Genomic DNA, 27,892 nt, shown 5'->3' with positions numbered 1-27,892 from the left:
CTTTTGTCTGCATCTCTCTCTCTCTCTCTCTCTCTCTCTTTCTTTCCATTTCTCTCCCTCCCTCTGTCATTCCCTTTCACCAGAGCCTTCAGTCAGCCGTCATTTCATGAAATGTACTGCGAGTCTGTTTCTTAGAGGGTGTCATTTCTTTCATTTCTCTGCTCTATTAGCTATTCACTCAACATCTATTAAATTGCTCAATTTCACTTTTTGTTCATTCTCTTTTTTCCCCAATCTCAGCTTATTATTGAACAGATTTTAGAAACCACTTGTGCCATCTAATACACATAACTGCCACATCTTTTGTTACTGTAAGAATCACCTGCTTGACCACCCATTATGTTCCAAATATCTTCTCATGAATGGATTATAATCTGGTTATTTGAAACTATTAGTTATATAAAAGTGGACATTGTTACAATACTTTTTGAATTGTCAAACTTGAATTTGTACTATACTACCACCTGGAGTGGCAGAAGTTGGATGCCATTCATTACCTATTTCAACCGTTAATCCATTTTTTTTCGCTAACTATTTCAACTGTTTATCCATTACTTTTAGTTATCTATTTTAACTTTTAATTTATTACTTAAGGTGTTTCAACATTTATCCATTTTAGCTATAAGTATTTCCTCTTCTCTTTTGGCGTGCTAACTATTTTAACACACATCAAGTGGCATTAATGATTAACGTCACCACGATTCAGGCTGATGGACAGCTTACTAGTTATTCAAAAATTGTCTTAAGAGCATCACTCTAATTTGTAATCCTATTTGGCTGTTTATTTTCTTCCTTTAACACAAATATGTGAATAATCCTTTAATCAAATCACCATTTCTCTATTTTTAGTTGAGTGTAGCTGAGCTTTCCACCTACACCCTGCGACTGCAGAAGGACCCTGATTGGGAATCACTTATGTACTGGATCGAGATGAGGAGAAGCATTTGATCAGTGCTTTGTGGGCGACAGGAAACAGATCATCTCCAGATCCTGTCAGCTCCTGCATTTCTCCTCCTTCTCTATTGCAATATAACAGCGTGTTAACCAGCAGCTGCCGACACTTGGAGTGTCATCCACATAATCATAACCCAGATTGCATAGATTATAGGAAATATTCAATCCCTGATCAGCATAGTGACCCCATATACTACATTTTTTATGACTTTTTTTTTACGACATACTATACTATGACTTTTATATGATTTTTTTCATGACATACGGAACTATGAGATTTTTGTGACATACTATACTATACTGCTATGGCATTTTTATGACATTTGAATAGCATACTATATTATGACTTTTTATGACATACTAAATTATGACATGTTTTTATATTTTTATGACAAAGGCCTACTATGACATTTTTTATAACATTTTTTTTTACATACTGTACAAAGAGTTGTTGTTTTTGTTATAGTATTTTTATGACCTACTATGTGGTTCTCAACCAGGAGTCCAGGGATCCCCTCGGGGTCCTTGAGGGAATTCCAGGGTCCCCAGAAAAATGGGAAATAGTCTATTTTCACTATTTATTTCACTATAGAAGTGAGCCCAATTTGAGTAAGAGTCTTAAGAGTGACTATTCTGATTATAGGTTTCACTTCCTCCATCTCCTCCACTCTTGACAAGGATAGAATTCTGGTCTTGATCATATCTGACAATCAATCTTATCAAATGGGAGTCCCTGACCTAATGTGTCTTAATTTTGGGGTCACTGACATGAAAAAGGTTGAGAACCACTGCCATAGAGCAACAACCTCTCGTTTAAACCTGCAAAACTATTTTTTGGCCACTGGGAGCAGTGGAAACAAGCTGTAAACATGACACTGACATATCATAACCTTATTTTATATTAAACATGTTAGCAAACAGTTGCCTCTGCACACAACCAGCAGATACAGAGCAACATCATTCAATTAGAGTCATGTTTCTGTCCACGTAATGACTGTAAGTCCATTATTCTCTCTGCTTTTAGCTCTGTTTTCTTTTCCACTAACTCTTGAAAAATATATCTGTATCTTTAGCTGCTAAATGCTTTGCTATGTTCACCAGCTAGTCTTTAACTTTGTCTGTTTGCCATTTGGTGCTGAGCAGGTTTGTTATAGCTTTTTCACTGTCTTCTGCAGGGGGGTCTATGGGGATTGACAGGATGGCAGCAGGCTCCTCAAAGTTGGGAAACAGATCTTTATGGTGTTCATAAGAACAAAGAAATTAGATTATATCAACTTCCTTGTGTCAAATGTTTAGGAATCTGCGGTAGCTTGCTACATAAACATTTGCCTTGGCTGTTGTCAAAAATTCATTGACTCATCTTGTCAGATTTGATTTAACTGTATATATAAGGTTTTTTAGATAGCTCCTATAAGAGTTTATTAGTGTGCATGACTTATCAGTAATTGTTTTTGGACATTCAGGATTCTTAGACACTGATCAACAGAAAAAGTATTGAAAGAAAGAATGTTATGCTGCATGTGTCCTAGTGGATACATTGCTGATCTGACTGTATACACATGGGGCATGGTTCCATACCTCTGAATCGCTGGCCTCATCTTAAAGTGAAAAGAGCTGGCAATTTAGTCAGGTTATCAGGTTCATATGGACACAGCTGTATATATGGCTTGTCATTAAAATATGGTGTGAAAAATGCAATCTGGGTTACAGCACATAGCAGTGAATGGGTGGTATTCAGCAATCTGGGTTAGTGTGTTAGCCATCTAATGGTTAAGCAGAGGTTGTTGGTCTATTTTGGTTTACTGTGTTGTCAGTGGTCGGGGATTCCCTGCAGTCTGTTCAAACTGTGTCGAGATGTTATTTAAAAAAAAAAGAAAGACTTTCTCACTTATCATTACGAAAGCAATTTGGGTTGTTAAACTGGCTAAACCATAAGATAACAGTTAATGATAAACACACAATTTGGTTGTAGATATTCACCTTCAGTTGCTACAGTAGCAAGTTCTCTCTCTGTGTCAAAGTGAGACACCAAGCGTAGTGTGCTTATGAGTTTCTTAGATTAGTAATATAGTTATATTAGCTGCAGTTAAATGCCAAAGGTGCTGAAGACTGCCAGACAGCCCTGGGCTAAGAGCTTTTGGCTCCCTCTTGAGCCAGTATTTTGGACCAAAACCACCGGAATAAGTCCAAGAACGTTAGTCTTCTGGCCTTCAGAGTGAACACTTTAACTACTGATCTTGCTCTCATTAAAACTACCTTACTTGATGTTTAGCCAAGTTATATTATTAACTATAGTAAAGCACCTTAAATGCATTCTGCAAGTGTATGCTGCTTTGTCTAGCAAGTTATTGTCAATTTTGACTCGGGCTATGACATTGGTTTGCCTGAGCAGACTGTTACAGGGAAACCAAAAGAAAATCCACTATTTCTAATATCAATATGGAATATGCTTATATGGAGTGTATAAAGATGGGCCATCTCCACTCTACATTATTTAAACTGCTTAAAGAAAACCTGCTCTGCCCCGCTTGGGTTTTTTCATGTTTTATTGATGGAAAAGGATTAAAAAGTTGTATTTTGAAAAAAGGCATAGGAGAGTATGTAGGAAAAATCAGAAAAGAGTCATAGTATAGTATGTCGAAAAAAGTGATTATGAAAGTCATAGTATAGTAAGTTGATAAAAGTCATGGTATAATATATCGAAAAATTCATTATATAGTGTGTCAAAAAATGTCAAAGTATAGTACATTATAAAGTCATAGTATAGTATGTCGAAAAAAGTCTGAATAAAATATGACAAAAATGTCATAAAGTCATAATATAGTATGTCGAACAAAGTCATAAAAAAGTCATATAGTATGTCGAATAAAGTCATACTATAAATTGTCAAAAAAGTTATATAAAAGTCATAGAATAGTATGTAGAAAAAATGTCATGGTATAGTATGTTGAAAAAATATAAGTCATAGTATAGTATGTAAAAACAAAAATCATAAAATAGTATGTCGGAAAATAAAAAAGGCATAGAATACTATATCAAAAAATTTAAAAGTCATAGTATAGTATCTCTGAAAAATACAAAATTTCATAGTATGTCGAAAAAAGTCAAAGTATAGCAAGTTAAAAAAAATAAGTATAGTAAGTAAGTATAATAAGTCATAGTATAGTATGTCGAAAAAAAGTCATAGTGTAGTATGTCCAAAAAATAAAAGTCATAGTATAGTATGTCGAAGAAAAGTCATAGTATAGTATAAAAAAAGTCATAGTATAGTATGTCGAAAAATAAAAAAAGTAATTGTATAGTATCTTGAAAAAACGTCACAGTATAGTATGTCGAAAAAACGTCAGAGGTCAAAAAATAAAAAATAGTATAGTTTGTCTAAAAATAGTCATAGTATAGTTAGACATACTATACTATGACTTTTTATCACTTTTTTCGACATACTATACTATGATTTTTTATCACTTATTTCGACATACTATACTAAGACTTTTTAATTTTTTCGACACACTATACTATTTTTTTTTTTTTAATAAAAAGTCATAGTATAGTATGTTGAAAAAAGTGATAAAAAGGTCATAGTATAGTATGTCGAAAAAATAAAGAAGTTGTAGTATACTCTGTTGAAAGAAAAACATATTATAGTGTGTCGAAAAAAATGAAAAAGTCATAGTATGGTATGTCGAAATAAGTGATAAAAAAGTCATAGTATAGTATGTTGAAAAAAGTCATAAAAAAGTCATAGTATAGTATGTCGAAAAAAGTCATAAAAAAGTCATAGTATAGTATGTCAAAATAAGTGATAAAAAAGTCATAGTATAGTATGTTGAAAAAAGTCATAAAAAAGTCATAGTATAGTATGTCGAAAAAAGTCATAAAAAAGTCATAGTATAGTATGTTGAAAAAAGTCATAAAAAAGTCATAGTATAGTATGTTGAAAAAAGTCATAAAAAAGTCATAGTATAGTATGTCGAAATAAGTGATAAAAAAGTCATAGTATAGTGTGTTGAAAGAAGTGATAAAAAGGTCATAGTATAGTGTGTTGAAAAAGTCATAGTATGGTATGTCAAAATAAGTGATAAAAAAGTCATAGTATAGTATGTTGAAAAAAGTCATAAAAAAGTCATAGTATAGTATGTCGAAAAAAGTGATAAAAAAGTCATAGTATAGTGTGTTGAAAAAGTCATAGTATGGTATGTCGAAATAAGTGATAAAAAAGTCATAGTATAGTATGTTGAAAAAAGTCATAAAAAAGTCATAGTATGGTATGTCGAAATAAGTGATAAAAAAGTCATAGTATAGTGTGTTGAAAAAGTCATAGTATGGTATGTCGAAATAAGTGATAAAAAAGTCATAGTATAGTATGTCGAAAAAAGTCATAGTATAGTATGTCGAAAAAATAAAGAAGTTGTAGTATACTCTGTTGAAGAAAAAACATAGTATAGTTTGTCGAGAAAATTAAAAAGTCATAGTATAGTATGTCGAAATAAGTGATAAAAAAGTCCTAATATAGTATGTCGAAAGAAGTGATAAAAAGGTCATAGTATAGTATGTTGAAAAAATAGAAAAAAGTCGTATGTTGAAAAAAAGTCATAGGATAGTTTGTCATAAAATTGTCATAGTATAACATGCGAAACAAAGTCACAGTAAATGTCATAAAAAATGTCATAGTTTACTATTTAATAAAAAGTCATAAAACGTCATAATATAGTATGTCATGAAAAATCTCGCAAATGGTCATTGTTTAGTGTGCCATAAAAAATGTCACATAAAAAGTCATTGCACAGTACAGTATTGTTTTATATTTAGGTTTGTTTCTAAATGAGGTTCAAAGAATACAGAATTAGCCGCTTTCTGTTTAAAAATTGAGACTCAACCTTTTAACCCATAGATGGTTGAAGATGGATTTGGATATCCTTCTGAAAAGTTGGCTGTATGGTTTTTGTTTATGGTCAATTATAATTCTCTTTTAAGTTTCTATGTCCACTATGAATGAATATGCTATTTTGTAAAAAAGAAAGATGGTACGGTAAATATATATGGGTTATCTATTGGTCACATGATTGATCAATAGATTGCGAATAAGTAGAGTGGAAATAACGTCAGACACCCAGTTAAAAGCAAGATAACTGAAAAGTGAACATTGATCATCACTGTCAGTGCGGTGCATCATGTACTATGCAACTCACAGTATGTGGACTTGCTGTTGATCCATTGCCAGCATTAGGCTTCCCACTAGTGGTGATAATAAGTGACTGCAGCTCTGGTATTTCCACATTCCTATCGCACTGCAAAGACATAACATGAAACTTCTTGAGTGAAACCCCAATACTTTAACTAGATGCCAGGTTAACTTGCTGTACACATATGCAATATTTGTGGTTAATTTATAGTTAAAAAAATAAAACAAATGTTAAAGTAGAGGTACACACTGTTGATGATTTCATTTTCCATATTTCAGTGATGAGAATCCTTTTTAAAATGACTATTTCTGTAAATGAATTCCTTTTTTATTTTATTCAAAACAGCTGGTAACTACATGAGACAGATAGTAGAATAAAGTGTTTTGAAATAAATGTGAGTAAAAGTACTAAATGAAATGTTACTATCCCTCTTTATGATAATATAAATGTTAAGACCACCACTGATCACAGCTTTTTAGCCTTTAAGCCAATTATGCAGATCTCAAAATCATCATAATATACACGGCAAAGTGAGATTATTTATCTTATTATCACAAGTCTAACACTGGTCTGGTGTGTTCACTGATGCATCACTGAAAAACTGCTGGTTTAATATAGTTAACACCAAAAAGCTCATATGCATTACTGCAGAATAAAAGCATTCTTATTTTTTAAATCAGTTTACAGTTGGACTCTTGACATGCCGGTTGTGTTGACTGCTACCGCTTCTACAGCAATGAAGACTGACGCTGTAATTCATTTAACGCACCTGGTTCAAATCTGTATATCTGAGAACATTTTAATTGGTGGATTAGTGCAAAATGAAGACTGACAGATTTTAAATTGTCCACAAGATGGCAACATACGAGCAGCAGAGGCAGCAACAGATGGCCACATTAGGTGTCTAACAGCAGTATTGATTTACAAATGACTCACTCTCACAACAGAATTCTAAATTCCTCCAATGGTTTTATTTGCTGTATATTCAGGCTTTGAGGCATCCATACAAGCGCAGTTGATGGAGAGAGCATCCTTATTGATAATTCAGATGGCGGTGTTTGGTGGGATATTGCAGCACTTTCTTGACCATTCTGAGGTTGCAAAGAAGTCATCAGCTATGCTACCAATACATTAAGAAACAAGATGAGATCAATTTAATGTCTCCTGACAGGCTGCCCCTTGGGCCTAAATGAAATGTTTTTCTAACAGCTTTATTGATCATTTTAACAATGAAAACAAAAATAATCTAATTAAACTAACAGAGCACCCAAAGGGAACAGTGTGGCATAGACAGGGCCGGCTCTAGCCCCAGAAACCTAACTCTAGCCTTGTAAACCGCAACACACGTCAGACCTCGCAATGGTTTCAAGACAAAAATTAAGAATTTCATCAATTATTTATTTATTATTATTATTTGTATTTATTATAATATAAAGAAACAATTGGTCCCCAAAATTGTTGGCTTAAAAGTGTTAAGTCAGTTTCACCACAACAAGAGTTACAGGGGTGAAAAGTGTATTTCTTTTTTTATTTATTTATTCATTTGTTACCTCAATGGAGAAAATGAGGAAGGTCAGCATTTTTTAAATTTCTTTTTAATTATTATTTATTTATTTTATTTTTTTAGAGGGCGACTAGCAACCCCCCCAGAAGGTGGCGCCCTAGGCGACCGCCTATTGGGCTTATGCCTTAAGCCGGCCCTGGGCATAGAGGTATTAAAACAAAATGCATAAATTTCAGCGCACAGCACATCACTGACAAGTTTACAATATTACACCTTTATATTTTGGTTAAGAAGCTGTTGGATACAGGATTTAATTGTGCCCAGATGCTGTCAGTCAAGAACAACAACAGGAAACAGTATTTCCTGACAACTAAATCACTGTGATACAGTGATGCTTTTTCTAGCTGCCCTTCATGCCATACAAACAAACATCTATTAAAGAAATTACATAAACAGCTCACAGGTTTGCAGATGACGGCCCTTTTGGATTGTTGATGGACAAATAAAATGCAAACGAGTATGAGTGTGTTAATGGCGTGTTTATCGTGACCTCATGGCAATAAAGAGATTGCAGACGTTTTTATTGACCTTGATGCTGGAAGGCAGCAGAGACTACACACAGAATAATGTAGAGCAACAATACGACAAGCGGTTCACTGAACATTATCCCATTTTTAATGAATTTATTCCAAGCTAAAAATAAATATACAAGTGTCTGCCAAAAAAAAGCTCAGCAGGCCCACAACCGTAAAAACGTCCTCAACATCCACGGGTACTCAGTAGCGGAACAGTTACCATAGCAACAAAAACAAATCCAGTGAGGTAGCTTTTCAGCCTTTAACCAGAAATCTTGTGCCCTTTAAATACTGTTTAGATCATGCTTCAAGACCTTTCCATGTTTTCATAGAGGTTAGCTGTTGCTTTGCAATAACTTCTCTTTGGCAGAAGGTATGAAAAACTGAGAATAAAGCATGAAACATGAGCACACAGCAAACTGTACCGAGACAGCAGGAATTCAGATACCATGTATATTATAGCAATGAGTTATGTGTGTTTTACTAAATATATTCCAGTACCTGTCCCTCTCTAAACCACAGTGAACCTCATTACACCTGGCAAAGAAAAGAACAACTTCTTTTCACAGATAATGCAGCTACTGTACCTTCCATCCCACCTAATACCACCTATACCACCTGTTGCCATCACGATTCTGAAAATTGTGCTTTAAAGCAGCAGTGCATAGAAATGGAGCAAATATGATTTAAAAAAAAAATATATTTTTATAAAACAGTCACTATATCCTGACAGTAGTACATGAGACAGGTAATCTGAAAAAAAATCATGTGCCTCCAGTGTCCTCCGGTGCTCCTAATGGCATCTGCAGGATTTCACAGACCGGAGGAAAACAACCAATCAGAGCTGATCTGAAGTCTGCCGTCCAGCTTCCGTCTATGAGAGCCACAAGTCAATCACTTGCGAACTCCGATCAAACGGTCAAACTAGGCAGCGCTGATCAAATATGAATCAATATTCTGTTACTGTAATGCCTACTGTGTACAGTGTACTGTTTAGCAGTAAAATGAGAAAGTTTGTGACCAGGCAGCCATGTTAAGATCTCTTGAGGAAATACCAAGCACCGCCCACCAGCCGGAGCACAGCCATAAGAACGCTCTCTCTTTCTCTGAAATGACCTGTGATTGGCTTGAACTTGAAGTTGTCTGTTAACATAATATCAATAAGTAAAAATGTATAAAAGCCGGAATCAAACTGGGAACCTTCAGATTACCAGATGACTGCTCTACCTCCTGAGCCACTGCTACCCCAACAAAAACATTAGAATACAAAGGAACGAAATGCAAAAGAGAGAAGATACAAGTCAGCGTTAAATGCTCACTGCTGCACTCTTAAGACCTTTTCATTTTACAGAGGCTTCACTCGACAGTTTTTCTCCTGAAAATGAAGCAGGAAAAAAACAGGATGTTTATATTCTCACCAGTGTTGCTACTGCAGCTGTACTGTCTTCATCAGATGAGTCATCATCACGGTCACCAGCTGTCTCTTCAAGGTCCAGTTCCATCTGCTGGGCCCGGGTCATTTCACCTTTTATTCTGTATTCAATAGATTATGGTAGTCACATACATTAATTTACAATGGAAAAGTAAAAGATTACCAATAGCAATGGACACCTGTTGTGAGGTCCTACTCATCAGCTCCTCCTCTCGTCTGGTCCAGACTGCATCTGCCACTTTCCACTTTTCTGTTCCCTCCTCTAACTGCCTGATGCTCTTATCCTGCAAGTGAAAAACAGTATAGCAGTCAGGTCTCTGAGTATATCTAATGAAAACAACTGAGAAAAATCAATAGTATCATTCATTCATTTTGGGTGTGCCGTCTTTCTAATTACGTATTTTCACAGTTTTATACTTCAACAGTTTTACAAACTGAGACTTTCTTGACTTGCAAAATTATCTTTTAAATTGACAAACATCATATGTGTGATTCATGGCGCAATTCAAACGAAATCAAAAAAATTGTGACACTTTACAATAAGGTACACAAAAATGTGAGTAGTTATTGGGGAACAAATGAGGAACTAAATGAGAAACTCCCTATCAAATGTGTTGGAGTAGGTAATGATTAGTCAAAGATTAGTTAATGATTACTTAATCAAAAAACAAATTAGGATCTAAATGCCAGGGAACCATTCCTTTAATGAGTAACTCCCAATCATTTTTTTAAGAGTAGGTAATGATTAGTTAATGATTAGACCGAAAGAAATTTGTAAAATAATATAGTACGTTCTGTTAAATTATATTTTTTGATTGTCTTTTAACAGTAATTTACTTTTGTGTCTGAACAAATACTACCCATGCAAACATAAAATTACTTTTTAACCTCACATGCTTACCGACCTGCAACTGATTTCTGTAATTTTACATGCATTTCTTCATTATCATGAACAGAAAAAATCTGTAAAATATTACCCCACATTATATGTAAAATGACATTTACAAGCCTGTACAAATACAATAAACTATCATTAAAAACAAAATATAAATGTAATCTTAAACTATGGTTGATTATAAGAATAAAAAAACAGAATTTTACCAATAGAATTGCATTTTTTACATGGTTGGGAAATCGCAAAAGAGCAAGTAGCTTCTTCGCAAAACATAACTCACAAATGGTTCGGCTGCAGCAACATGAATTTCTGTTATATTACATCAGAAAACTGAGGTCCACATATTCCAAGTTATTGGATGCTCATGCATAAGACAGTCACTTATAATGGCATTATAAGTGACAAGCTTATTGTTCCCCTAATGACACCTAAGGCAGTTCCATTTGCCGTGAAATGCAGTTGAATGCTCTTAAGTGGACCTTGAGTTGACTTTTTTTGTTGAAGAATCTCCTACCAAGTCACAATTTTCATACAGGTCTGGGCTTAGCACCAATAATAATAATAATGATAATTACAATAAGTTCATTTATATAGCACCTTTTAAGAGCAGACATCACAAAGTGCTTTCAAACAAAAGACAAAATAGCAAGTAAAAGAAAAAAAACAACAGATGTGAAATGCGAACATCGAGCTAAAAACATAAAAGCCACAAACAAACTAAACAAATGGGTCTTGTGCTGCTTTTTAAACATGTCCACCGATCTTAAGTCCAATGGAAGAGTGTTCCAAATTAGGAGCTACAACCTCAAAAGCACAGTCTGCTTTTGTGTTGAGCCTGGAGCGAGGAACAACCAACAGACCCCGATCAGAGGACCTCAGAGACCTGCTGCTGATGTAGTGCTGCAGTAGCTCTTTAATGTAGGCAGGCGCCTGACCACGCAAGGCTCTGAACGTGATCACAAGAATCTTGAACTGGATTCTAAATTTGAAAGGAAGCCAGTGTGAAGAAATCAAAATGGGAGTAGCATGACACCTTTTGGAGGACTTGTACAAAAGCTTGGCAGCAGCATTTTGGACCACGTGTGGGCGATTTAGGGAAGTGTTGCTAAGGCAGGTGAAAAGAGAATTGCAGTAGTCAAGATGGGAGGAAATGAAGGCATGACTAATCATTTCCAACTCAGCTGGGGACACAATGGGCCTGAGTTTAGCAATGTTCCTCAGCTGGTAGAAACAGGAGCGAACCAAACAATTAACATGCTGGTCAAGGCTCAAAGCCTGGTCCATAGAAACACCTGGATCACTGAGGGTAAATGGCCTCCAACTTTCTACTTCAGTCACAGAAACACACACAGTTTTTGTTGACACTGTCGTAGAGGATTTAAATTATATGTTTTAGTTATATGTTAGTTATTAAACTGCATTACATTCAGATGTGTTTTTAAAGGAACAGTGTGTAACATCTGGTGCCATCTAGTGGTAAAGTTGCAGATTGCCTCTCCCGTGTGCCAAGCGTGTAGGAAAACTACGGTGGCCGACGTGAAAACACAAATGGCCCTTTCAAGAGCCATTTAGCGTAGGTCATTTGGAGAATAGCAGAACCAGTACGGAGAGTGTGTGTGTGTAGGTGAGAGGTGAGTGGTGAAGCAAGAGAGAGAGAGAGAGAGCGGTGGCGAATGTTTGCAAGCGAACAAGAGAGCCAGTGGAGCAGAAGACAGAGTTAGTTTAGCTCAGAGAACATCAAGTGAATGTACAGTGGAAGTTGCAGTTGGTGCAGAAATAAATGCTGTTGCTCCTCAAGACCAACAGAGGTTTCCCGTGTCTTGTTTAACGGCAGCTGAGTGGAATAACGGGGGTTAAAGCTGCAATAGGTTGAACTGGAGCAAATATGATTACAAAAAGTTATTTTTATAAAACGGTCACTATATCCTGACAGTAGTTCATGAGACAGGGAATCTGTCCTCCGGTGCTCCTAATGGTATCTTCAAGATTTCACAGACCAAAGGAAAACAACCAGAGTCGAGCTGGAGCCTTGCCGTCTTTGAGCCGGCTGTCAATAACTCGCAAACTCCGATCAAACGGTTAAAACTAGGCAGCGCTGATCAAATATGAATCAATATTCTGTTACTGTAATGTCTATTTCTTGCCTTGAATGTTTTCAGAAACATCCTTTAGTGTACTGTTTAGCTGTAAAATGAGAAAGTTTGTGACCTGGCAGCCATGTTGAGATCAGCTGAGGAAATACCAAGCACCGCCAGCCATATTTGATCAGCGCTCCATAGTTTGTCCATTTGATCAGAGTTCACGAGTGATTTACAGCTGCCTCCGTTGAATGAACAGCCAATAAGAACGCTTAATAGGACGATCTCTGTCAAAGTTAACACAGTGTTTGGTTTGTCCGTTCTGGGCTACTGTAGAAACATGGCGGCCAGCTCCGTGAAGAGGAATCGCTCTGTATGTAAATAAAAATGGCTCATTCTAAGGTAACAAAAACACGATTCTTAATTTCAGGTGATTATACACTAAAGAAAACATACTTATCAATATTATATTCCATTTCTGCCAATAGATCCCCTAAATGCTACACACTGTTCCTTTAATATTCTGCCCATCTATGTAGGACAAATCATTAGAGCTGCCTCACAAAATAATAGAATTCAGTACAACACCATCTTTAACCTCAATAATAAACATTGCATTTACACATTTCCGGCAATGTCACCAAAAACTGAACATTATAAACTAAATAAAGTGGCCAATGAGTGTATATTATACGTACTGTGCACTGGTTTTGAATGATTGTGTTGCTACCCTGATGCTTATTTTCTCTCAGTGTTAAAGGAGGTCTGAGGTGCTGTCCAAGGTGCTGAATGACAGTGACTGAAATATGAAAGCCAGACACTGACATTGTTGGAGCTGACTGGCGTGTGACAGACACATCTGCTAATTTGAACACATTGGAGAATGTGATAGTTTGTGTGAGTGCATCTGGAGAAGGACCCATCAGTATCACAGGTTACATCTCCTCTCATGAGCTATGCATCACAATCTGCTCCCATTTAGTAGGTCAGGTAACTGTCATTTAAAAAGATTGCATTTTTCATTTTCATATACATATATAATCTGATTAAATGAGTTTGAGTATGTCTCTCTGTGTTTATTGTGTGTGGAATTTCATTAAAGCTTTTGGCTGCGACCCATACATTTACAACACAAATGAGAGGGTCAATCATTTGATAACAATACAACAGTGTGTTTCAATGTTGCAGGAAATATGTGCACAGAGTCAAAAGGAGAGACTACTCATGAGTGACTGTATTATCTCTTGCATGAGATGTGTTGGAATGAGCACAGTGTGGTAAGGGACTCGCTCAAATGAAGCAGTTCAAACCTTTCCATATGTTTCATTGTATGATTTTAAACTGCAGGAACAGAAGATTCCAGTAAGCTGCTCCTCCTGATGGTGTTTGGGTGTGTTTCCCCTCCCCCTGGCGCTTTCTGTCCTCCAGATCTCAGTCTAATCTCTTTTATTTCTCTCCCAGGCTTGCCATAATCATCGCTTCAGGTGGGTAATCTACAGCATCCATTCCACCAATATTACAGGCAATCATCCGCCAATAAAAAGTAAATTAATTTTATCCAAATGAAAGGTATATTTTTAGCTTTCCTAGCAGTGTAGCTCTGGGGATGACAATGTTGCACTGTCAGTCAGTGGTTCGACACTTCCAGAGTCAACAACTAGTGGATACAGACATTCATATAATACCCAGAGGATTAATCCTAATGATGGCAGTGATCACCTGACAGCATGGAAACTCCACATGTTTAATATTTCAGTTAATGACTGAACATTTGATAGGACTGTAAACAGAGCATGTGAGCATGCTGATTCTAATATGCTACATGTCAAATGTCAGCATGTTAAAGGGCCAGTGTGTATGGGTTGGCGGCCTCTAGCGGTGAGGTATCAGATTGCAACCAACTGCAATTTCTACCGTGTGCCAAGCATGTAGGAGAACTACGGTGGCCGCGAATGGCCCTATCTAGAGCCAGCGTTTGGTTTGTCCGTTCTGGGCTACTGTAGAAACATGGCAGCCAGCTCCATGAAGAGGAATCGCTCCAGATGTAGATATAAACGGCTCATTCTAAGCTAACAAAAACACAATCATTCGTATTTTCTCACACTAAACGAAAACATACTTATGAATATTATATTACATTTCTGCCAATAGATCCTCCTAAATGTTACACATTGGTTCTGTAATTGTTAACATGCATGTTGACATACTACCTGTAGGCATGTTTAGTATTCCAACAGCTAAAAGCATAGCTACACCTAAGTAGCCAGTACAGCATACATTAACGAAGGTTTAGCCAATTCTGACAATATCAATACTTTTTTGGATTAATAGAGTGCTGCAGGAATGAGCCCTTAAACCCGTAAATTAGTTAGCATTTTAGCACTTCCGGGTTCCCATGTCTCGATGTCAATGGGTTTTTTGAATGGGTTTATAGTTAGATGCCCGAAATAATGTCTGTGGTTAACACAAGCTGAAGAGATTTTAACGTTTTGTTCTACGACATAAAATACGTCAGTGAATATCTCACTCAAGAATTTTGAAGCGTCTTTGTGTCTTAAAAAAGGCGGTTGCTAACAAGTGGCTAAAAGAGACTACTAAACGTCAGCACGCCGACTCGTCCGCCTTTACAGCCTCGTTGTGTACTCGCGTTGATGTGACCGTGGTGTAGTTCGTTTATAGCCTGTAATGAGAAATGACTATGTATGTAGCGATGTCTCTTTATGCAACAGTGGAAAGTTACTGTCTACTCTGTTTAATGTGTGCTCTTTGTCTCATGTATTGGGAAAGTACTGAGTGTTGACTCTTACTGGGACACAGTGTGAAAACAACTCCTTTTCCCACACTCCCCGTTGTAGATTTCTATATAATCACATTGTAATATTCTCCTGCAGTGCACTCTTCTGCAGACTCTGTGTGACTCTGTATAACCAGGGCCTCTTCTTTCAAGAATAAAATACAACAAAGACATTTCATCTGTTTGAGATCTTTATTTCAACGTTCATTAGGACTCATCTAGGGAAATTGACGGAATTTCCATTACAAGCCTAACGTATAGCTTTTTACTTCAGGCGATTGCATTCACACTTCAAAACTCATAAAAGTGGTGTTCATTTGTGAAGATTATCTTGCTGAACAAAACGTGTAAGTATCATAAACATGTGTTTGCCACAGAGTTTATTTTCTGCAGTAATCCAAAACCCAATTGAAAAATCCCATTGGCTCTTTGTTGAGGGAACCAGGGCGATGCTAACGTCCTGGTTGGCCTACAAAAAACACATAATCCCTGGAGCACTCTATTAAAGGGCAATCCAGAGATTTAGTATTGAACTTCCATAAAGTTAGGGGACTCATAAGACACAGATTTTAAAAAGAATGGTCAACATCTGTGCAGCACGGGCTGAGAAATCCTGACTTTTAGCTCCTAACTCCAAAAACACTGAATCCTACAATTCCCATAATGCAACTCAATCACATCTTTTACACCTTCGCTGCCTATTAAATGCGCTCATCTTTTAAATTACATGCCTACAGATTATAACTAGGGCTGTCAATCGATCAAAATATTTAATAGATTAATATTAAATATTTAATATTAATGATGATTGTCCATAGTTAATCGTGATTAATCACAAATTAATCGCACATTTCTTTATCTGTTCAAAATTAACCTTAAAGGGAGATTTGTCAAGTATTTAATACTCTTATCAACATGGGAGTGGGCAAATATGCTTACTTTATGCAAATGTATGTATATATTTATTATTGGAAATCCATTACCAACACAAAACAATGACAAATATTGTCCAGAAACCCTCACAGGTACTGCATTTAGCATAACAAATATGCTCAAATCATCAGGCAACAACAGCTGTCAGTGTGTCAGTGTGCTGACTTGACTGTGACTTGCCCCAAACTGCATGTGATTATCATAAAGTGAGCATGTCTGTAAAGGGGAGACTTGTGGGTACCCATAGAACCCATTTTCATTCACATATCTTGAGGTCAGAAGTCAAGGGATCCCTATGAAAAAGAAATGTCTTCGCCAAAATTTAGCTCAAGTTTTGAGTGTTAAGCTAGTATGACCTGATGATTTGGGTTGTCTAGTTTCATATGATACCAGTATTTTCACTCTAGCTTTAAAACTGAGCCCGCTACAACCCAAAAATCGCAAGTTACATTAATGCGTTAAAGAAATTAGTGGCGTTAAAACAAATTTGCGTTAACGCTTTATTATCGTGTTAACTTTGACAGCCCTAATTATGACGCTGGTTTTTCTGTCAAATATTTGAAGTGAAACTCAAGAAGACCCTAGTGATATCATGATGACATCACCAGGGTTCATTTTTCTGACTTTAGAAAGCCCCTCTAGGGCTATAGAAGATATGATACAACTGTTTGCATAGGCTGAGTAGTACTCCTCATGACAAGTAGACTGACCTTTATGTTTAAAATTGGTGGGGTTTTTTTGTATGTCACCACCCTAAGGCCAAACTTTACATCTAATTGAACCCCACTAATGGTAAAGATCAGAATGGCAAAGTTGTCTCACCCGTGCAGATATCTTGTCTGCTGGTGTGTAATGAACAATGTGGATGCTATAGAGATCTGCTCCCTCTACAGAGTCTTTCAAAGCACAGCTCAAGACCCACCTCTTTTCTTTGGCTTTTGAATGTACTTGAACTGTGATTACTAATTGGCCTTTTATAAATGCTCATTTTAACAGTCTTTTACTCATGGATTTTTATCTTGGTCTCTGTCTGTGGATGTGTGAGATTTTGTTGTCTGCACTGTTGACCTGTTTTTATTCTGTCTATGTCTGTAGAGCACTTTGGTCAGCTCATGTTGTTTTAAATGTGCAATAGAAATAAATTTGACTTGACTTGACTTGACTTGACTATAGCTGCTATAGACTTTTAGCCACTTCCTACTCTCCCTCTTTTCTTTAAAGTCAAGTTTAGTTTGTTTTGTTTCCCCCCAAATAATAAATCCTGTACCAACTTCTAGATGTTTTCTAGTAATGTATCATGAATTCAGGGAAAAATATGTGTTTTTTTTTCCTCTACTACATCTCTGTGTATGACCATCCAGACTACAATAATATCCAGCAACCCACAACAGACCTATGCAGCAACATCTGGGATTTCTGAGTCTTTGACTGGAATAATATCAGATCTTAAGCTTTTAGCCACTTCCTACTCTCCCTCTTTTCTTTAAAGTCAAGTTTAGTTTGTTTTGTTTACCCCCAAATAATAGATCTTGTTCCAACTTTTACATGTTTTATAGTTATTAATTAAAAATATGTGGGGGTTTTTCTACTACATCTCTATGTATGACCATACATATATGGTACAATAATATCCAGCAACCCATAACAGACCTACAGGCAGCAACATCTGGGATTATCTTTGACTGGAATAATATCAGATCTGTAGCTTTTTAGCCCACAGCGGGTTTATGGTAATGAGCAAGTAATGAGGATTTCGGAGTGAAATGATCATTCATCCTGGACTCCTGATGCGCAGTCAGGAGGACCAGCCGTGCGTGTAGCTCTGTTCCTGTTAGTGAACGTCTCCTCCCCTGTTTCTGCAGCAGTGTTACTGCTTCTTCTCCTTCTCGCTCATCGCTTTCTTGTGCCAATGCTGCCCACCGCAAGAAGAGTAAGACCAAGACTTCCATTTGCACCACACTCTCTCCTCTTTCTGTCTTTCTTTCTTGTCTGCTTCCACCATCCCTCTCATGCTTGATATCCATCTTTGTCCTGATCCGTTTACTGTGTGTTTGGTGTTTGCGTCCTCTCAATCTCAATCCTTCACCATTCATTCACGCCTACTCTTCATGTGCAGTTTGCGTTTTTTCCAGCTCAGACAGACAGAAAAAGCAAGGGGGATTTTTTTTAATTTTTCCTAGATAAAAACACCCTGAAAGCCTTTTTTTTTTTTTAAATAAATTGACAGCTTTGGGGAAGAATTCCTGAGGACAGTCAGTCATTTCATTTATTATTTTTTACGCATCAACAATCGCACGTATAGCCTGGAGAGGATAAAAGCTGAAAAACGCATTGTGGGTTTTTTTTTTGGAGAAATTACTTAGCTTTGCGGAAGGTGTCGCCGGTGGTGGAGCAGAGGGGGATTTATTTAATAAGAGGAACTAATCCGACTGTGTTAAGTTTGCTGAGGTATAGGGTACCTGTCAGGGAGAGAAAAAGAGAGATAGCACCGTGGAAAGATATACGCGTCATTTCCAAAGACACCAGCGCAACAAGCCAACACCATTACACCAGCCTGCTGTGTGGATGTGTCTTCCTCTGGTGAACTGGTGCAGGGTATCCACACTGTGGGACTAGGGTCCAGCTGAGATTCAGGGTCTTTCTGTGAGTATCTGTGGGGACTTGCTGTGCGCACCAAATGGACCAGTCTATTTGTCCCTCATGCACTGACAGGATAATCGGCTTTTTTTCTCCCTGCATCTCTAAATGTCCAATAATCTTGCTGCCTCAGTCAGAAACCCATTTGTAATTTTTTGAATTGTCTGTTATAATTTGTGTTTCTAAATCTACTGGCCCACATATCTGGCTTTTAATAAGCTTCTTAAAAACTCTCTAATGTGGAATCCTTTCCGGCTAGTTTTCCACGGTGATTATAAAAAACTCTCTCTACACATTTGTTAATTTAAGATAACCCTGTCTTTTCTACAGAGCGATATGAAAGATAAGTTCACCTCCTGAGGGCCACAACTTCCACACTGAGCTGACTCACTGACAACTGCACCCAGGTGAGTAATGCAGTTTCTTAGAATATTATTAAAAAATAGGGGAATATAAAAACAAAGTATGATGCATAAGCATCTTGGGTTTTTTTCTCCACTATGCTGGGCCCTAAAGCTCAGAGCTGCATGCAAACCAATAGTAGGCTCTGTTTTTATGTCGTTTCTTTGCTTACAGATTTCTCTTTGATTATATTTTTTAGTTCAGGTCTCAAGGAATTAATGTTGTCTGCTAACAGTTAGTTTTATTTTTTTGTTTACACATTGTTTCTGCTTCCTTCTGTTTGTTTCTTTTCATCACTTTTCATTCCCAAGATAGTAGAAATGACATTTATCAGGAGTCTCATTACAAATTGAGACTGCCACCATTTGATGAAAAGAAAAACAGCACCATCTCTCTGGCATCAAAGTGTGACTCATTATGTACAAGTGTTTACTTGCCAACCTGAGACCCCTGCTTACAAAACAGGAACAAGTTTGAGGATTAAATCATCATAATTTTATTTGGGTCGGAGGCATTTTTTTTTTAAGATTTGTATAATTTTGGAATTATTAAAGGTTAGATGAGAAACTTAATGAAATAGAAATGAGCTTGTCAGTGGTATAAATGTTGAACTGAGGTTGTTAATGAAGAAATGAATGTTAAATACCAGCAGTGCAGAGAATTGTAGTTTGGTAGAGGGGTGTTTGCATCTTTAGGATCTATCAAATGTCTTTGGTGAGACTCAAGATTTGCAAATGATCAAAGTAAGGTGAAAAACTTTCTGCTTGGTAGTGGCGTCGACTTAACAAATCCTGCATTCTTCAGGGAAACGAGACAGTGAGAGTGTCTCTACGTTTCTAGTGCCTTGTTAGCTTGTTGCTGCCTGGTGATTTCTGAGAGGAATGCATGTCAATGTACTGCGTATGTCACCACTAGAACGGATGAAAAGATGCAGACACCTTTTGTGTCTCTGTAGTGCTGTCAAAAGACATGTTTCATTCCTGCATTCCGACCAGTTGGAGAGCTTGCTTTTACCATAGAAACGTCACCCACTCAAAATTTGTGCAGGGTTGTGTGCCAGACGACAGCAGTATCATATTGTGTTATAGGAGGAAATCAATGATATCACATGACAGCACTGTGAAATATTTAAATTACATGCAATCTTGTACTCTTGGCTGTAATGTTATGCACATATGATTCATCGCAAAGCTTTTAAAGCTTCAAACTCCCAGTGTTAGGAGTATCTGAAATGTTAAATAATTATGAAAGAAAACAGCCTTTGACAAGCAGGCTGAGGGTCAAATGTGTCCTGTGTTGCTTCTGCTTTGTTGCAGGAGTCGCTGTCCACGGTGCTGATCCTGCTGATGTTTCACTCAATGTGATCAGCAGACATGTGTCGAGTTGTTGCATAAAGCTGTTGTTGCACAAACACAATCTGTTTGTCTTTTATTTATAAGGCAACAACAACAAAAATGACAACTTAATTTTTGACATCTGTGCTGTGCCGCGCTGCTTCGCCCTGAAATAAATGTAGCCTTTGATGGAAAACGTGCACTCCTGTTATGCAGGTCAGAGTGGAGATTGCAGCTTTTTCTCTGCTGCATGTCAATGAGAGCGTGTGCCGTACATAAAGCATTATCAAATCACCTGTGCTGTAGGTATGCGAGGCAACCTATTTTTGAGATGGAGGTGGTTTTGAAATTTTAATTAGGAAGCACCAGATTACATTCCTAGGCTTTCCCCCTCCCCTCCTTCTCTGTCTCTCTGTTCACATTGATGCAGATGTTAATCCTCTGGACAGCATTGATGCTGCTTGAATTGCTCACTCCAGCTGTTGATGGCCACGCTGCTGCCAAGAAAACCACTGTGAAATTATTTTAAGTTGTCCCCTGACATAGTTTAAATTGCTCATGTAAAAATGCCAAAAAAAAAAAAAGGTGGTTACTATATTTTTAGCATTAAGCAATAGAGTTGAGAGGCATGCTGCACTTCCATGAGAGACCAGGATTGTTTCTCCTTTGAATCATCTTATAATATCTTTATCTGTAGGTCTGGGAGAACAACTGCTACTTTCTTGTTATACTGTCAGTGAAGGTTATTTTTGGAACTTGACAATACATGGTGGACTGAGTCACTTTTTTCCCTCAGTACTACAGGTGCAGAAGGTAACATTGTTACTGCTGCTTAGCACAGAATGATCACATTGTATGTGTGGGAGTTCGACAGGGTACTTCAATACCAATGACTCAGTGATTAGTGCTGTAGGTGCCAATATTTCTGGCTTTCCAAACTCGGACAGACGAAACTATTGGATCCCACGTCATTTGCATACAAAAAGACCGTGAGTGCTTCTGCGATGTTATACTTGTTGCGGTTATTTCAAGAATAGAACCCTGAATGACGAACATCTGACGTGTAGTGAATGTGACGATCTCATCCAAATTTCTTGTTCTTCTGTCTTTCAGAGGTTTTCGGATAGACCTTCACATGTGACTGAACTCAGAAGACTCCAAGCATCATCATCGCCGCCATGTTTCTGCACAAGCGTATCCTGGATTTCACTCCACCTGTCACGCCATGTATGAATGTCATCTCCTATCTGCTGGTTCTGCTTCCAGGAGTCACTCATTTCTCCCAGGGCAGCGCCAGCCCTGAAGATGGTATCGGCGGCGCACCAGGCAACTGCTCCAGTGAGGATAACTGCACCGACGGTGTGGTGCTGCCAATGTGGAACCCACAAAACCCTGCGGTGGGCGACAAGGTGGCACGCGCCATTGTTTACTTTGCGGCCCTCATATACATGTTCCTGGGCATGTCCATCATCGCGGACCGCTTCATGTCTTCTATCGAGGTCATTACCTCTCAGGAGAAAGAGATCACCATCAAGAAGCCCAACGGTGAGACGACGACGACTACCGTGCGCGTCTGGAATGAGACGGTGTCCAACCTGACTCTGATGGCGCTGGGCTCATCTGCGCCAGAGATCCTTCTGTCTGTCATCGAAGTGGTCGGCCATAACTTCGAGGCTGGATCTCTGGGTCCCAGCACCATCGTGGGCAGCGCTGCATTCAACATGTTCATTATCATCGCTATCTGTGTCTATGTGGTGCCAGAAAACGAAACCCGCAAGGTAAAGCACCTGCGGGTGTTTTTTGTCACCGCCGCCTGGAGCATTTTCGCCTACATCTGGCTGTATCTCATCCTGTCTGTGGTCTCCCCTGGAGAGGTGGAGGTTTGGGAGGCCGTCGTCACCTTCCTCTTCTTCCCTGTCTGTGTGCTGCAAGCCTGGATCGCAGACCGGCGCCTGCTCTTCTACAAGTACGTCCACAAGCGGTACCGCGCCGACAAGACCCGCGGCATCATCATCGAGTCAGAGGGAGATGCCATGTTCACTAAAATGGACTTGGAGATGGACGGCCAGGGTGTGAACTCCCACACTCACCCCAAGGAGGCTCTGGATGGGATGCTGGAGGGGGTGGAGGAAGGTGGAGGGATGAGTGCGGAGCAAGATCAAGAGGAAGAGGCCCGACGGGATATGGCCCGCAACCTGAAAGACTTGAAACAAAGGCACCCGGAGAAGGACATGGAGCAGCTGATTGAGATGGCCAACTACCAAGTGCTGGTCCAACAACAGAAGAGCCGGGCCTTCTATCGCATTCAAGCCACGCGCATGATGATCGGTGCTGGGAACATCTTGAAAAAGCACGCCGCTGACCAGGCCAGGAAGGTGGTGAGCTGTCATGAGGCCAGCGGGCAAGAAGAAGATCCCAACACCATCTACATGCAGTTTGACCCCTCTCACTACCAGTGCTTCGAGAACTGTGGCTCACTGAAGCTGTCAGTGGGCCGGCATGGAGGAGAAAGTGGCTGCACTGTGAAGGTAATAAGAAGTAGTGACAAATATTGTAAATGCTCTGGGTCAATTTAAAATCGAATTTAATCGCTTGAGGCATAAAAGATATTAATAATTCAGCATTTCATTAAAACTCCCAGACTTTTAATAAAGTTTCTTTTTTTTTTGCTTGTGCCACTCAGGTGGACTACCGTACAGAGGATGCGACTGCCAATGCCGGCTCAGACTACGAGTTCGCCGAGGGCACGTTGGTCTTCAAGCCTGGTGAGACAACGAAAGAGTTCACCGTTGGCGTTATCGATGACGATATTTTCGAAGAGGACGAGCACTTCTACGTGCGTCTGAGCAATCCACGTATCGTGCACCGAGCCGAGGTCTCCACCCTGGAGCCAAACTCCATCACCTCCAGCAACAGCACGGTGGGTATCTCCCACGTCCCTCCGAAGGCCGCCCTGGGCACCGCTCACACCGCCACGGTTACCATCTACGACGACGACCACGCTGGCATTTTTACCTTTGAGAGCCCCTCCACAAGGGTCAGCGAGAGCGTCGGCAACATGCAGGTGAAGGTTCACCGGACGTCCGGGGCGAGGGGGAAGGTGGCAGTGCCCTACCACACCGTTGAGGGCACCGCCAAGGCTGGGGAGGACTACGAGGAGGTGTCCGGCAAGTTGGAGTTTCAGAACGATGAGACCATGTGAGTGACAGTTCTTCTTCTTTGATGTGATGTCGCTTCACATCACTTTATCAAACATCACAGCCCACACGCTGGTATGTTAAATGGTCCTGCTAGATTACTGTAAGTTATCTCTTCTGGTAAAGGATAAAAGGACTATTTTTATGAGTCATAGATACATTGGCTCTGAGAAGTTTAGATCTTTCAGAGGGATGACGTGGGAGGATAAGAGGATAAGAGGATATAATTGTGAGGCAGATAATGAAACAACGCGGCTGATGTAAAAAAAGAGGAAGAAAAAGGAGAGGAGGAAGAAGAAGAAGAAGAAGCTATAGAAGCAGCTTTCTATGAATGAATTAACATGCAGCCCTTTGGGATTTCTGCGGAGTTTATAGGTGAGTTCATTGTAATGCAGAGAAATGAAAACTCCACTGCAGAAAACAAAGGATGTGTATGTTAGCGACTGAACAGAGGAAAAGAAAATCAGGCAGGTGGAGGGGATGAGGGTTGAGCAGCCGCTGAAACAGGCGTATACGATGAAACCTGTATGACAATTTGAACAAAAGGGTTCATGGATGCACCAACCGAGATGTGTATAAAAAGAGCAGCGGGGAAGGGTACAGAGAGAGGTGAAAGTATGATGTTTTTCCAGCTTTTCTCTCGAACGTTGCGTGGAAGGTTTGGCTGAACGATGAGTACACTTGTGGTGTTTGTTTTATGATGTGATGAGCAAAGGACTTGGCAATTATCCACAGCAGTGATTTTTTATTTTATTTTTGTACTTAAAAAAGAAAATGCCCTGAACCGTATCAAGCTCATCACATCAAAATGATTTACAGCACACCAAAGGACAAAACAAAAAAATAAAATGTGTCAGATGAATCCGTCTGTGCGAGGAGGATTTCAGGGTTCGTGCGTAGGTGTATTGTGTAGGTTGGCTGAGTGGGAGGAAAGGCAGGTGAATACATGGTGTCAAAGAGAATGCAGATCTCCCTATTTGTCTTTTTTTGCCTTGCATTGCATTGCAGGTGAGATTTGAATATATTCATCTGTTGTCAGTTTGCTTGTGGACATTTATCTTGCTTTTTATGCGATTGTCTGAGAGTATTTCTGAGAGCGCATATCTGTGCGCCAAATCCACTTTAAAACCACATCAAACAAAGCGTCGCTCCAAAGGGGGAACTCGAAAGAGCTTCTCGAGCATCCGAAGCAATTAAAGAGAGCGAAGAGGGGTTAAAGGAGTCCCAGAAGTTCCCTGCACAGCGCGGGCAGCTGCAGAAGCTGCGGTTAATGAGACAGTAGTGTATAGCAACGTGAAATGAGAGGCTGGCAGCTTGTATCTGCATTCAAACGGAGACTGAGCGTTAGATAAAATCCTCACCTACTGAGCCAAGACTCGGTTCATCTGACTGTGGTGAGCTGACAGTGACACAAGCATCTGCACACTCCACATTATCTGGAGTCATGCTTCTCTCGACAGTTGCCGTGCAGCAGGAGAGGAAGGGCTGTGGACAGCATGTGTCCAGCAGAGCAGGACAGTTGGCTGTACGAGGAAAAAGCGATGAAAAGAAAACCCAAAGGCGACGGGAAATGCCAAAGCTTTGCTCAGCTGCTCCTGTGCTCCCTTTGAATAGCAAACAAGGACTGAAAGTGGAATACAGGCGTATTCTGATCATGGGTATAAAGGTTTCACTCAGATCTCGAGTCAGAATTGCCAGGTCTAGCTGGGTCAAATCACACCAGCTTACTTATCTCTTTCGCCAGCTCTATCTAAGATACCTGTTGTCAGAAGGTGAGAGATAGAAAGGCAGCATTCATCTCTATCTATTTGCCACATGAAAGTGTAAAACCGAACAAGCCAAAGTTCCCCTGTTGAACAGATTTTCAAGGACCTAAGTCTTTGTACAATATCAGATATTTTCGCTCCTGCTTCATGCTACTCGAATGCTCGAGTCAGACTGAATTTTTTATGAGGTTGTTTAATTTGGAGGGCTCCGGCAGTCCTGTTAAAAGATGCAGGTGAAACTTCATCGCCGTGTGTCTTTGCGTTTTCATCTTAAAGCATTTCTGCTTTATTGCATCCATGCGTGTCCTTGTGTCTTTGTGCACACAAGCTTGCACTTTTGTTAAATGTATATCTGTAATCCTTACTGCTCAGCAGGCTGCCAAAGTTCATCCTTCAAAACCAAGCTGGCTTTTCTTACTCGAGTGTTTCCCTGGGCGTCCAGGACAAAGAGCTGACACTCGGCAGCAGGCCTCCAGGCAGCTCTGTGTGCGTGTGTGTGTGTGTGTTACAGCGCCTCTTGCTTTGTGTGTCTCTCTGTACATCTGCCTGTCCCGGTCGATGTTGGAGCACGCAGAGGAGCAATAGAGGAGGAAGGCAAGTTTTTAAGCTTTTGACGTGGAGCCAGGAGAAAAGGTTTAAAATCCGGGCGCGCAGTAAAATAATAATTTACCATCTAAATTCTGCACTGCAGTAAATAGATTATGATACAGACACAAACCCCTGAGCCAAAATAAACAGGCTGACATAGAGAAGCGTTTTACATTCTGTGTCTATGGATTAGAGGCAAAATCGGCACAGACCCCTTTGATGGTTGTGTGTAGCTTCCTCCTGTATCTGTTTTTGTTAGCGCCTCAAAATGTGTGGCTCTACACACTAGTTGAGGCTGGGGTGGATAACGGGGGCAGTTACATAAGCTAGTGTAAGATGAAAGAGATGTGAAGGGATCACTTGTGAAAAGGAAAATCAATACCCTGATATTCTTTATTTCTCACGCTTAATGTAGTCAGGATCAATAACATCCTGAACTTCCTTACAAACATGGATACAAGCGAAGCGGTAGCAGAGTCGGGGTTGGGTAATGCTAACACATTTGGCACAGTTAAAATCTTTCTTAAATAGCATGCTTTTTCTGTAGACTCATCAAAGTAGACGAAAAAGTTTGCTCCATGTAAGCGGCACGTATGGGCTTCCTTTTGTTAAATGTTTGTTCTCATATTGAATGTTTTGGTTCAGGCTGAATATCTCAGCAACTATTGGATGGATTGCCATTTCGTACAGATTAAGATGAATGAGGATGAATCCTAATGACTGACTTTTCCACACACAAGTCAAATATTTAACTTATCCTGTGAAATATCTGCTACATTGGATTGGCACGAAATTTGGTACAGACATGCTTGGTCCCCAGATAATGTATTTAAATGACTTCTGATGGATCTCCTGAATTTTCCTCTGGCACCAGCAGGAGGTTGAAATTTGTGGTTTTGAGTAAAATGTCTAGACAACTATTAGATGGATTGCCATGAAATTTGGTACACACATTTATGTTTCCCTGAAGATGAATTGATTGAAAGACTTTGGTTGTGTGAGGGCTATCAATCGATATAAAAATGTACCTTAAAGGGAGATTTGTCAAGTATTAGATACTTTTATCGACATAGGAGTGGGCAAATATGCTTGCTTTTTGCAAATGTATGTATATATTTATTATTGGAAATCAATTAACAACACAAAACAATGACAAATATTGTCCAGAAACCCTCAGGAGTACTGCATTTAGCATAAACAATATGCTCAAATCATAAAATGGAAAACTCAAGCCCAACAGGCAACAACAGCTGTCAGTGTGTCAGTGTGCTGACTTGACTATGACTTGCCCCAAACTGATTAGCATAAAGTGGGCATGTCTGTAAAGGGGAGACTCGTGGGTACCCATAGAACCCATTTTCATTCACATATCTTGAGGCCAGAGGTCAAGAATCCCCTTTGAAAATGGACAGTTTTTCCTCGCCAAAATTTAGCAAAGGTTTGGAGCGTTATTTAACCTCCTTTGCGACAAGCTAGTATGACATGGTTGGTACCAATGGATTCCTTCGTTATTGTACAGAAGTCTGTCTCAATCACTAGTTTCAAGTCTTCTTCAATACAGCATGATGTTCATTTAGTAAATTATGGTCCCATTTAGAGTAAAATAGACATAAAGTACAG

General features: G+C 39.0%; 1 protein-coding gene and 1 long non-coding RNA gene across 4 annotated transcripts in view; one reads left to right on the top strand and one right to left on the bottom strand.

Annotated features, from left to right (window-relative positions):
- The window catches only part of slc8a4a (solute carrier family 8 member 4a), a 63,050-nt gene that overhangs the window by 20,152 nt on the left and 15,006 nt on the right, over window positions 1-27,892 (top strand). Inside the window, exons 1-4 of one of the 3 annotated variants that reach the window (XM_037748389.1) lie at window positions 17,996-18,278; window positions 19,316-19,392; window positions 21,835-23,249; window positions 23,405-23,919. In XM_037748389.1, coding sequence (XP_037604317.1) covers window positions 21,900-23,249; window positions 23,405-23,919 — 1,865 coding nt within the window. In that variant the 5' untranslated portion in view covers window positions 17,996-18,278; window positions 19,316-19,392; window positions 21,835-21,899. The other 2 variants (XM_037748388.1, XM_037748390.1) reach the window with 2 other exon arrangements.
- Window positions 5,717-9,942, bottom strand: LOC119475563. The gene is made up of 3 exons (XR_005203825.1): window positions 9,828-9,942; window positions 9,635-9,749; window positions 5,717-6,242 (listed from the first exon to the last, which is right to left on the bottom strand). It is a non-coding gene; the product is annotated as an uncharacterized LOC119475563 (long non-coding RNA).

This window comes from Sebastes umbrosus, chromosome 17, assembly GCF_015220745.1.
Source record: "Sebastes umbrosus isolate fSebUmb1 chromosome 17, fSebUmb1.pri, whole genome shotgun sequence".
Taxonomy (NCBI): Eukaryota; Metazoa; Chordata; class Actinopteri; order Perciformes; family Sebastidae; genus Sebastes; species Sebastes umbrosus.
The sequence above is the reverse complement of the archived record's forward strand: the minus strand, read 5'-3'. Positions and strand labels throughout refer to the sequence as shown.